The 13,356-nt window shown below is 42.3% G+C and overlaps 2 protein-coding genes across 2 annotated transcripts in view; both read right to left on the bottom strand.

The window, feature by feature from the left end:
• The window catches only part of LOC140932828 (poly [ADP-ribose] polymerase tankyrase-1-like), a 2,946-nt gene extending 1,227 nt beyond the window's left edge, over positions 1–1,719 (bottom strand). The window contains exons 1-3 of the mRNA XM_073382335.1: positions 1,560–1,719; positions 1,064–1,186; positions 485–550 (exon numbers count right to left, since the gene is read on the bottom strand). Coding sequence (XP_073238436.1) covers positions 485–550; positions 1,064–1,186; positions 1,560–1,637 — 267 coding nt within the window. The 5' untranslated portion in view covers positions 1,638–1,719. The remainder of the gene's footprint in view (positions 1–484; positions 551–1,063; positions 1,187–1,559) is intronic.
• Positions 1–13,356, bottom strand: part of LOC140932682 (poly [ADP-ribose] polymerase tankyrase-2-like) — a 128,497-nt gene that overhangs the window by 9,958 nt on the left and 105,183 nt on the right. The gene's annotated exons all lie outside the window — the stretch shown is intronic.

Here is a 13,356-nt window from a genome sequence, read left to right as displayed (position 1 = left end):
ACCCCCCGATCGCAAAATGATAAAACGTCTAACATTTGAGATCATTTGACAACTTGCTTCCGCCACTGAATGACAATGGCTAACACGTTTACCCGCCAAATTGACGCTGCCTCACGCGCACACACTACTTAGTATTAAGAAAATCAAGTACTCGTAGTCGTCCTTGTCTTAGAATCTAAAGGTCTCTAATGACAGAGTCCACTGAATTCACCTCAAAATTCACTAGATGAAACAATTTTTTTTATACATAGATCTCTGTCATATGGACCTCTTTCGTCTTTCGATTGTATGTTTTCTTCTCCTAACATGGGCCATGTGATGTGACTCTAGAAAACTGCTTCTTTCAAATCTGTCTCATTGAAGAGCATAATATGTACGCATAACGTATGAAAACACAAAGTGCAAACTCCCTTGTGGATATCATCACACAACCTACAATGAGAATATACCTATGGTTTTCTACTAGCAGGGTTTAAGATTTTACCGTTGCAAGATCTAAAGCTGTCTGGCCTTCCTGGTTCTTCATTGTAGGGTCTGCGCCATGGGCCAGCTGTAAATTATTAAAGAGACCAAAATATTCTGTCAGCTCCAAAATAACTACGTACTGTAGGCATACCAAAAATATCAGGCTCAAATGCGAAGGACATGATTATGACCCCTACCTACTGTAGACAACAAAATTAACTGTGATGGTATGAACAATCATTTCGAATTATCATTTTTAACACAAAAATTCAACCCGAAGAAAACGCTGAAATTGCTGGGAAAACATTTTTCTGGCATTTAAAGGCATCTTTACCCTGCGAGCAGACGTTTCTCTCTTGTATTGCTTTTGGCGTTTACGATGTCGTTCGCGTGGGCTTTTATGTCGCGTAGTTTTTTGTATAAAACAAACCAACTACGCAACTGACAAGCGACGCGAAAGGCTTCGTTGACGCTAAAGCCATGCAAGAGAGAAACTCTGCTCGCACGGTAAGGCACCTGTTATGGGCAGCCTTTATTTATTGTAATCAATACCGATAGAAAACCATGAAAATGCAACTTTATAAAGTCTGTCACTTACCAAAAGAGCACAAAGCTGTGTTCTCCCTTTTTGGGAAGCTTCATGTAGAGGGGTAAACAACCAGCGATCAGTAGCATTGACATCAGTATTGTGCTTTATCAGAAGAGATGCAATGTCCACATGCTGCAAGATATAACCCAGGACGTCTTTTAGAACCACAACCAATGTAGACTAATATTATTCTACCCTCCTCAAGTAAAACATTGCCATAAAGAAACTTTTAGTTATGAGCTGTTCAATCGGCAAACACACAGGCCACTAGCAATTAGGACTTGGACAATAATCACAGGTTAGTAGAGTGTGTTCGATTCACTGTTGCATAGGACTACAGCGCACATTCAAAGAAAATCTATCACTTACCTCTTCAGGTAAACTTCAACTGACTGACTAGAGCATGATTATGACTGTATTATTTCCTGAGAAGTCTTTTATGCATCTGCACCCTGATTCGTTTGATTTTTGCTTCACGCATTCTTTGCAAGATTGTAAGACTTACCCCGTAAGATGAAGCATTATGTAATGGGATCAATCCACCCTTGTCCTGCGCATTCACATCAGCTCCACTTTCCAACATATATTCAGCCACTTCAAAATGGTTATACCCAGCTGTGCAGGATTTAGCAAAGACATTAGAGAGTCATGTTTACGGCAAACGTTAGATTCAAGTTGAGAATTTTTCAAAACAGCTTATAAGCGAATAAAAACAGTCCAACACAATTCCTATAGATAAAACTGACCTGAAACTACCAATTTTGTCAAATCATGAACAGTAATAGTCCGGAAGCCAGGACCCTAAAAGAAGGGTTTCGTACAATGATCGGGTCAGAAAAGGTTTCATAGCAGATTTTGATAGAACAAGACCTGCTGATCAATGTCAGCTAGTTAGTAGAGTTGATTTGTGGTATAGATCACAAGTTAAGCGGCTATTTTAATAGGTCACCCCTTTAAATTCATGGAAACGAGGCTAGATACAAGACCACTGATAATGCGTAAATTAAACGTTTATTTTGGCCTGAATCTACAAATATTGTTACACCTTTGTAGCACGAATCTTAATCATGTTCAGATTGCTTAAATTGAGGTCACGTGACCGAACACGTGACAGATACAAGGTCAAAAATGGTGTTTTATAGCTTTTACTAGCCTATTTTAACGTCTTCATTACCTTAAATGTGTTAATTATTCATAGATATTCTGATATTTTATACTTACTGTTGGTGCATTACACACTTTAAGACAAATTGTAGCTTATTGAAACTGAAACAATAAAAGATTGACAATTTTTTTCCCATTTCCGGGTCAACATGAAAACGAGGCTCATTCCGGTAGCTTCTGTTTACCGCGTTATCTGCAATTGTTTATCAATAGAAACCTCTAATATCGTTACTTCTTAACAAATTATATCCCAATCATGCTCAAACATTGCAAAGCAAGGTCACGTGACCGAGCACGTGACCTCAGACAGGCCAAAAATTATATTTCAGTACCTTTGAGTACTAGAAAATGGCTATTAAATCAACAATAGCTGTTATTGTCCCAGGAAGTCTTCTTCCGTAAATAAGACTGTTATTTATTGTAATTTATGGCTACATGACTTAATTCTACATTTTTTCGGGCCTTTTTGCATTATTGAGTTGTAGCTAAAAGCAGGAGCCGATCTGTTTAAGGCATCTACTGTATATTATACTTTAGTATACTTTAATAATAGATTTTGTGGTTAGAAATTGCGGGTATTCTGTAGTGTGTTAGCTCATTTTTGCAAGTGTCATCGTTACTTTTGTGGGAAACTGAAATGAGGCTGTAGCCTCTTTTTCAAGAATCTTCAAAACGAGGCTATATCATCCAACATGGCTGCCTCCATGGCCGAAGCAGTGCAATCTCTGTAAGTACATTTATAGAATAGCTGTATCTTACTTACTTCAACTAATATTTTTATAACATAAAAAAAAACAATCTCAACAATCGACAATCGTTTTTCATGTCCCTTTAGAACACAATGTCAAACAATATTTCAAAATGTTTAGATTTGGTTGCCATATTATTTTTTTCTTTGAATTTTTTTTCATGTGACACATTACTTTAAAATTCGTTATTAGATTATAGAATGGCTGATAAAGGTTCCTTTCCTGAGGGCTTCGCCATACCGTTACTTCCAAAATCGAGAAAAAGAAAACTGTCCCGTAGCACATTGTGTATTATTTGCCAGACTGACCGCCCAGGGGAACCACTTAGAAAGGCAAAGGAAGACTCTATTGAAAAAGCGATAAAGGCAAAGGAACAGCGTCGTGACGAGGAAGTGCGGGCAAGGTTTGTGAGTCATGACGCCGACACGGGAATTCATTGGCACTCAACTTGTTATGCATCATACACAAGTGACCAAAATATTCGCTATAAAACGCCTAGCGATTCTTTACAACATACAAGCCGGCAAAAGGAGGTCGACGTCATGTCTAGTAGGACTTTTCGTTCAGCAATAGCCCCAGTTGATTGGTCGAGATGTTTCATTTGTAAAAATAAGACTCATAAAAACAACAGAGATCTTATCAATCTATGTACATTCGAGGCCTGTGAAAGCATCCGAATAGCGGCTGAAAGAAAAGGAGATAGCTCTATGTTACACATTTTAAATGGTGTGAACGGAGACCTCATCGCAGCAGAGGCAAAGTACCATAAGAACTGTTTCGCTACTTATGTCAGTAAGAAAACCACGCTTAGCCTGCCCAAAGGAGAAGCCCTAGATTCACCTCACGAAAGGGCTTTTCAAGACCTTGTATTTGATCTAGCTGCTGGCATCGAACAAGGCAGAGCATACGATATGATGTCTCTATTAAGCAAATATCAGGAAATTCTCACACAAAAAGGCGCTGATAGTGCGGAAAGTTACACCACTCAAAATCTAAAAATACGCTTGCAAAAGCATTTTTCCACTTCGATTGTCTTCCATCAGCCAGCCGACCGCAGTAAATCTGAACTTGTCTATGCAAGTACCGTTAACATTCAAGATGTTCTAAACGCATGGGCTGTATTTCAGAGCCCCGAAAATGGAAACGTAAGTGTCAACAACGGCAATGAAACTCCACAGTCAAGTGAAATACGTCGTGTGGCAAGCTTAATCAAACAAGAGATAAAGAAATGTACAGGTATTAACACCAAACCACTAAATACTCAAGACGTCAGCATGGAGACCGCCAGACAACTCATCCCGGACTCTCTGTATTTACTAATCAAGCAGCTCGTGGTCTCAGATAAGCGGGCTAGACCCTCTAATGCGTTGAACCAGTCTACCGCAATTGAAGACGAACGACAAATCCTCAGTATCGCACAAGATATCATCCATTGCAATTCCAAGGGACGTGTTAAGCTTCCTAAGCACACCAGCTTAGCTATATGTGTTCATCATCTGACGACATCTAAGCGGCTCATCGAACTGCTAAACAGAATGGGACATTGCGTTTCCTACGATGAGATGCGTGCAGTGAATACAAGTATTGCAGAGGACGTTCTTGCCAAGGCTGAAGAGTTCGGTACTGTCATACCAACTGTAATAAAGGCTGGTTCGTTTGTACAGATTGCCGCCGACAATAATGATTTAAATGAGGAGACTATCGACGGGAAGAATACTACGCATGCAACCACCATGGTTATTTATCAGAACAGAACCTTTGGTCCAGATCCACCTCCCAACCCAGTAGAACAGAGACCAAAGCGACGTTCATTACAGGCAACGGGTACGGTGTACGACATCGAACAGTGTTCAGTTCGAGGAAGACGTCCAGCTGTAACTGATCACGTTGGCTCTGTTGACATGAAGTGGTATGATGATTTGAACAATGAAACAGGCACCGCTCGAAAAGCTGATTTCATCTGGACTCTTCTTCGGCTCTGTCCCAAGAAATTTGGAGAAGCTGTCGTTGCAGATGTTTTTGAAAAGCAATCAATTCCAAGTTGGGCAGGATTTAACGCCATTCTCTATCCTGAGATGCCAGTAGTGAGCAATATTGGCTACTGTCCAATGATCGATGGATCATCTAATGACTTTTCGACCATATACACAGTGCTGAAACATGCACAGAAGATAAGTGCCGCGATGGGTCAAGCCGACGCCGTGGTAACCTTTGACCTTGCCATATATAGCAAGGCAAAGGAAATACAGTGGAGATTTCCTAACGAGTTCTCCAACGTAGTGGTACGCATGGGCGGATTTCATGTTGTTCTGAACTTTCTTTCACTGTTAGGGAAGAAATTCGCTGATTCTGGACTTGATGACCTCTTGATTGAGTCAGGTGTATACGCTGCTGGTTCGACGTCCACTTTAATGAAAGGGAAATCTTACAACCGAGGAATAAGGGCACACTAGCTCTGTTTAGAAGTGTTCTTCCGTCTCATGTGGGATGCTTTTATTCTCTGGTACGAGTCACGGGATGAAAAGATCCCAGAAGAACCCGTTTTGCACAAGATTGTGGACTGCGTTCGAGCGGTGGAGAACGACAAAGGGAGCGCACGAGAGAGCGTGAGAAAGATAACAACAGATCTGACGGAAATTACGGAGCTATTCGCCATCTTTAAATCAGAGAATCAAGAAAGGTCCAACCTATTTGCATTTTGGGATGAGTATTGCTCTATGGTCACTACCCTTTTACAGTTTCTAAAGGCAGAGAGAACCGGAAATTGGAAGTTGCATCTTTCCAGTACTGCAGCAATGTTACCTCAATTTTTTGCCATGGACAGGCAGAACTATGCTCGCTACCTACCTGTTTATCTCGCCGATATGCAGAAACTGGAACTAACTCACCCGGAAGTCTACAAGGAGTTTGCTGAGGGGAATCATTCCATAAGTCGTTCAGGGCAGCCCTTTTCACAAGTGTCCACTGACATGGCCCTGGAGCAGTCGATCAATGCTGACTCGAAATCAAGCGGAGGAGTGATCGGGATATCACAAAGTCCGTCGGCTCTTGAGCGGTGGTTTTTAACAATACACGAGCGAGCATCTATTACATCTGCTTTGAAAGCCATGTTCGGCCTTCAAGATGGGGAACAAGCATCGCACAAGGAAGCAGCTCCAAGAAGAGTTCGACGAGACGAAGAAGATGTCAAGAAGATGATCAGTTGTTTTTCTTCAGGCTTGATTACAAATCCTTTTAATCTCGATTCGGATGCGCTTCTCAACATTGCTACTGGAGTAGTTCTTCCGGAAGATGTTGCCCAGACCCTTGTTCACAGTACCGAGAAAGGCCGGCAGCAAATGAAAGCCTTCGTCGAGCAGCGTATTAATAGCAATGCCGTTGGTTTCTGGGAACCAATACCCAACATGAAGATCAAGACGTTCAGCAGCGCAAATAAGAAAATCCACGTCAAATCCAGCGACAAGCTTGTCACTGTTAACGCGGACAGGGACTTATTTGGCAGGCTCCTTATCGTATCAAACACGCGACAGACCTCTCTGAAAGATGTGCTAAGCTTTGAATTGTCTCCAGTACCATATTCACTCGCAAACGCAGATGGGAGTCTAAGAAAAGGGACAAAGAGCGTCCTATGCTCTCTTCTGGAGAAAGACGTTAACGTGGTTCAGCAACTAACAGCATTACCTAATCCAACTGTTGTTATCATACAAATGTCAAAATCTGCCGGAACAAGTACCTTTGGGGATCTTTCTGAAAAGTACTACAACATCTTCACTGCCCCGCTCTTTTCAAACAACTGTGTGCAAGTCCATGTAGTCTTTGACCAATACTGGGAGAACTCCATAAAGGAAGGAGAGCGTGAACGACGAGGAGCATCCGTTGGTCTTGAAGTGCGGATAGGAGGTCCTACCACTCCAGTCCCCAGGCAATGGGGAAAGTACATTTCCAATCCCAAGAATAAGGTAAGGCTTAGATTATTTTAGTTAACAAGTTTTACACTTAAACTAAGCTTTCGTTACCAGCAATGTGAATTGGACATCAACATTTTTTGCCTTTGAGTGTAACCATTCATAAGAGATTCCAATTCTCAAATGTGTGCTACATATTTCCAATACCAGGTTAACCTGTGCGATTTCCTGTCAGCTGCGCTCTGCAGACTCGGTGAACACCAGCTTCCCCCACAGAAGGAGCTTGTGATCGGGGGTGGCTTCAGAGATGGCGAGAAAGCGGTGACTGTGACAAGAGGTCAGTGCAGAGAGGTCCAGGCACTCCGATCAAATCATGAAGAGGCAGACACCAGAATGATATTGCATGCCAAGTACGCAGCAAGAAGAGATAGACGACTTGTTATCCAGTCGCCGGATACTGATGTCCTTATCCTAAGCGTTAGCCACTTTAGAAGTTTGGGATGTCCAGAATTGTGGTTTCGCACCGGATTGAAGGACCGACAACGAATGATTCCAGTGCATGACATCGCCCATACTTTGGGTGAAAAGCTTTGTAGATCTCTTCCTGGATTCCATGCAATCACGGGCTGTGATTCGACCAGCGTTTTGGCGGGTATCGGGAAGAAGAAGGCTTGGGATAGTTTTTGTCGTAGTACTGACCACCAGGATAGCGTGTCTCATCTCGGAGAGGAACAAGAATTGAACGTAGCCACAGCCGGCAAATGCGAAGCCTTTGTTTGCAGTCTATATACAACATCCAAAAAGGCAAGCACCGTAGATGAGCTACGTTACTTCATGTTCTGCCAGAAAAAGCAGAAAAACGAAAGGCTTCCACCGACGTCTGATTGTCTACTTCAACATCTAAAGCGATCAAACTACCAGGCCTTCGTCTGGAGGCATGCTCTTGAAGCGATGCAAGATCTTGAGTCACCAGAGGGTCATGAATGGGTGAGGGATGAAAAGCATCTTTTACCATTGCTAATGACAAAAGCACCGGCTCCGGAAAGTCTCCTCGAACTGACGACGTGTAAGTGCAAGACGTCTTCCTGCTTGCGAAACTGTTCCTGCAACAACACAGGGCTTTCTTGTACTGAAGGATGCTACTGCATGGCAGATGATGAAGTATGTAAAAACCCGCATGGTGTTACCTGCATAAGTGACTCTGAAGAAAGCGACGAGGAGTGAAAAGGCTCTCGAACTGTTGAATTGTTTGATGTTTGACGTATATTTTCTACAGAGCAAATTTATAATGGCAGAAATATTGCTATCAGTAATCTCCTATACAGTATTTCATTTCACTGACAAAAAGGGTATTGTAAACAACAGATTTTGTAAGATAACATAAGTATCGACGTATATGCGTTCCGGGCGATTTAATAGGCATCTTCTAGCACTGAAATAGAAGTTTTGGCTTGTCTGAAATCACGTGCTCGGTCACGTGACCTTGCTTTGCAAAGTTTAAGCATGATTGGGATATAATTTGTTAAGAAGTAACAATATTAGAGGTTTTCCTTGATCAACAATTGAAGATAACGTAAACAGAAGCTACCGGAATGAGCCTCGTTTTCATGTTGACCCGGAAATGGGAGAAAAATTATCATTCTTTTATTGTTTCAGTTTCAATAAGCTACAATTTGTCTTAAAGTGTGTAATGCACCAACAGTAAGTATAAAATATCAGAATATCTATGAATAATTAACACATTTAAGGTAATGAAGACGTTAAAATAGGCTAGTAAAAGCTATAAAACACCATTTTTGAGCTTGTATCTGTCACGTGTTCGGTCACGTGACCTCAATTTAAGCAATCTGAACATGATTAAGATTCGTGCTACAAAGGTGTAACGATATTTGTAGATTCAGGCCAAAATAAACGTTTAATTTACGCATTATCAGTGGTCTTGTATCTTAGCCTCGTTTCCATGAATTTAAAGGGGTGACCTATTAAAATAGCCGCTTAACTTGTGATCTATACCACAAATCAACTCTACTAACTAGCTGACATTGATCAGCAGGTCTTGTTCTATCAAAATCCGCCATCAAACCTTTTCTGACCCGATCATTGTACGAAACCCTTCTTTTAGGGTCCTGGCTTCCGGACTATAAGTTTTCCCGTACTTGTCGTTTATAGTCCGGAAGCCAGGACCCTAAAAGAAGGGTTTCGTACAATGATCGGGTCAGAAAAGGTTTGATGGCGGATTTTGATAGAACAAGACCTGCTGATCAATGTCAGCTAGTTAGTAGAGTTGATTTGTGGTATAGATCACAAGTTAAGCGGCTATTTTAATAGGTCACCCCTTTAAATTCATTGAAACGAGGCTAAGACACAAGACCACTGATAATGCGTAAATTAAACGTTTATTTTGGCCTGAATCTACAAATATCGTTACACCTTTGTAGCACGAATCTTAATCATGTTCAGATTGCTTAAATTGAGGTCACGTGACCGAACACGTGACAGATACAAGGTCAAAAATGGTGTTTTATAGCTTTTACTAGCCTATTTTAACGTCTTCATTACCTTAAATGTGTTAATTATTCATAAGAATTCTGATATTTTATACTTACTGTTGGTGCATTACGCACTTTAAGACAAATTGTAGCTTATTGAAACTGAAACAATAAAAGAATGACAATTTTTCTCCCATTTCCGGGTCAACATGAAAACGAGGCTCATTCCGGTAGCTTCTGTTTACGTTATCTTCAATTGTTGATCAAGGAAAACCTCTAATATTGTTACTTCTTAACAAATTATATCCCAATCATGCTTAAACTTTGCAAAGCAAGGTCACGTGACCGAGCACGTGATTTCAGACAAGCCAAAACTTCTATTTCAGTGCTAGAAGATGCCTATTAAATCGCCCGGAACGCATATACGTCGATACTTATGTTATCTTACAAAATCTGTTGTTTACAATACCCTTTTTGTCAGTGAAATGAAATACTGTATAGGAGATTACTGATAGCAATATTTCTGCCATTATAAATTTGCTCTGTAGAAAATATACGTCAAACATCAAACAATTCAACAGTTCGAGAGCCTTTTCACTCCTCGTCGCTTTCTTCAGAGTCACTTATGCAGGTAACACCATGCGGGTTTTTACATACTTCATCATCTGCCATGCAGTAGCATCCTTCAGTACAAGAAAGCCCTGTGTTGTTGCAGGAACAGTTTCGCAAGCAGGAAGACGTCTTGCACTTACACGTCGTCAGTTCGAGGAGACTTTCCGGAGCCGGTGCTTTTGTCATTAGCAATGGTAAAAGATGCTTTTCATCCCTCACCCATTCATGACCCTCTGGTGACTCAAGATCTTGCATCGCTTCAAGAGCATGCCTCCAGACGAAGGCCTGGTAGTTTGATCGCTTTAGATGTTGAAGTAGACAATCAGACGTCGGTGGAAGCCTTTCGTTTTTCTGCTTTTTCTGGCAGAACATGAAGTAACGTAGCTCATCTACGGTGCTTGCCTTTTTGGATGTTGTATATAGACTGCAAACAAAGGCTTCGCATTTGCCGGCTGTGGTTACGTTCAATTCTTGTTCCTCTCCGAGATGAGACACGCTATCCTGGTGGTCAGTACTACGACAAAAACTATCCCAAGCCTTCTTCTTCCCGATACCCGCCAAAACGCTGGTCGAATCACAGCCCGTGATTGCATGGAATCCAGGAAGAGATCTACAAAGCTTTTCACCCAAAGTATGGGCGATGTCATGCACTGGAATCATTCGTTGTCGGTCCTTCAATCCGGTGCGAAACCACAATTCTGGACATCCCAAACTTCTAAAGTGGCTAACGCTTAGTATAAGGACTTCAGTATCCGGCGACTGGATAACAAGTCGTCTATCTCTTCTTGCTGCGTACTTGGCATGCAATATCATTCTGGTGTCTGCCTCTTCATGATTTGATCGGAGTGCCTGGACCTCTCTGCACTGACCTCTTGTCACAGTCACCGCTTTCTCGCCATCTCTGAAGCCACCCCCGATCACAAGCTCCTTCTGTGGGGGAAGCTGGTGTTCACCGAGTCTGCAGAGCGCAGCTGACAGGAAATCGCACAGGTTAACCTGGTATTGGAAATATGTAGCACACATTTGAGAATTGGAATCTCTTATGAATGGTTACACTCAAAGGCAAAAAATGTTGATGTCCAATTCACATTGCTGGTAACGAAAGCTTAGTTTAAGTGTAAAACTTGTTAACTAAAATAATCTAAGCCTTACCTTATTCTTGGGATTGGAAATGTACTTTCCCCATTGCCTGGGGACTGGAGTGGTAGGACCTCCTATCCGCACTTCAAGACCAACGGATGCTCCTCGTCGTTCACGCTCTCCTTCCTTTATGGAGTTCTCCCAGTATTGGTCAAAGACTACATGGACTTGCACACAGTTGTTTGAAAAGAGCGGGGCAGTGAAGATGTTGTAGTACTTTTCAGAAAGATCCCCAAAGGTACTTGTTCCGGCAGATTTTGACATTTGTATGATAACAACAGTTGGATTAGGTAATGCTGTTAGTTGCTGAACCACGTTAACGTCTTTCTCCAGAAGAGAGCATAGGACGCTCTTTGTCCCTTTTCTTAGACTCCCATCTGCGTTTGCGAGTGAATATGGTACTGGAGACAATTCAAAGCTTAGCACATCTTTCAGAGAGGTCTGTCGCGTGTTTGATACGATAAGGAGCCTGCCAAATAAGTCCCTGTCCGCGTTAACAGTGACAAGCTTGTCGCTGGATTTGACGTGGATTTTCTTATTTGCGCTGCTGAACGTCTTGATCTTCATGTTGGGTATTGGTTCCCAGAAACCAACGGCATTGCTATTAATACGCTGCTCGACGAAGGCTTTCATTTGCTGCCGGCCTTTCTCGGTACTGTGAACAAGGGTCTGGGCAACATCTTCCGGAAGAACTACTCCAGTAGCAATGTTGAGAAGCGCATCCGAATCGAGATTAAAAGGATTTGTAATCAAGCCTGAAGAAAAACAACTGATCATCTTCTTGACATCTTCTTCGTCTCGTCGAACTCTTCTTGGAGCTGCTTCCTTGTGCGATGCTTGTTCCCCATCTTGAAGGCCGAACATGGCTTTCAAAGCAGATGTAATAGATGCTCGCTCGTGTATTGTTAAAAACCACCGCTCAAGAGCCGACGGACTTTGTGATATCCCGATCACTCCTCCGCTTGATTTCGAGTCAGCATTGATCGACTGCTCCAGGGCCATGTCAGTGGACACTTGTGAAAAGGGCTGCCCTGAACGACTTATGGAATGATTCCCCTCAGCAAACTCCTTGTAGACTTCCGGGTGAGTTAGTTCCAGTTTCTGCATATCGGCGAGATAAACAGGTAGGTAGCGAGCATAGTTCTGCCTGTCCATGGCAAAAAATTGAGGTAACATTGCTGCAGTACTGGAAAGATGCAACTTCCAATTTCCGGTTCTCTCTGCCTTTAGAAACTGTAAAAGGGTAGTGACCATAGAGCAATACTCATCCCAAAATGCAAATAGGTTGGACCTTTCTTGATTCTCTGATTTAAAGATGGCGAATAGCTCCGTAATTTCCGTCAGATCTGTTGTTATCTTTCTCACGCTCTCTCGTGCGCTCCCTTTGTCGTTCTCCACCGCTCGAACGCAGTCCACAATCTTGTGCAAAACGGGTTCTTCTGGGATCTTTTCATCCCGTGACTCGTACCAGAGAATAAAAGCATCCCACATGAGACGGAAGAACACTTCTAAACAGAGCTAGTGTGCCCTTATTCCTCGGTTGTAAGATTTCCCTTTCATTAAAGTGGACGTCGAACCAGCAGCGTATACACCTGACTCAATCAAGAGGTCATCAAGTCCAGAATCAGCGAATTTCTTCCCTAACAGTGAAAGAAAGTTCAGAACAACATGAAATCCGCCCATGCGTACCACTACGTTGGAGAACTCGTTAGGAAATCTCCACTGTATTTCCTTTGCCTTGCTATATATGGCAAGGTCAAAGGTTACCACGGCGTCGGCTTGACCCATCGCGGCACTTATCTTCTGTGCATGTTTCAGCACTGTGTATATGGTCGAAAAGTCATTAGATGATCCATCGATCATTGGACAGTAGCCAATATTGCTCACTACTGGCATCTCAGGATAGAGAATGGCGTTAAATCCTGCCCAACTTGGAATTGATTGCTTTTCAAAAACATCTGCAACGACAGCTTCTCCAAATTTCTTGGGACAGAGCCGAAGAAGAGTCCAGATGAAATCAGCTTTTCGAGCGGTGCCTGTTTCATTGTTCAAATCATCATACCACTTCATGTCAACAGAGCCAACGTGATCAGTTACAGCTGGACGTCTTCCTCGAACTGAACACTGTTCGATGTCGTACACCGTACCCGTTGCCCGTAATGAACGTCGCTTTGGTCTCTGTTCTACTGGGTTGGGAGGTGGATCTGGACCAAAGGTTCTGTTCTGATAAATAACCATGGTGG

Source organism: Porites lutea, chromosome 4 (genome assembly GCF_958299795.1).
Source record: "Porites lutea chromosome 4, jaPorLute2.1, whole genome shotgun sequence".
Taxonomy (NCBI): Eukaryota; Metazoa; Cnidaria; class Anthozoa; order Scleractinia; family Poritidae; genus Porites; species Porites lutea.
Note: the sequence above shows the minus strand (reverse complement) of the source record. Positions and strands in the feature narration are given on the sequence as shown.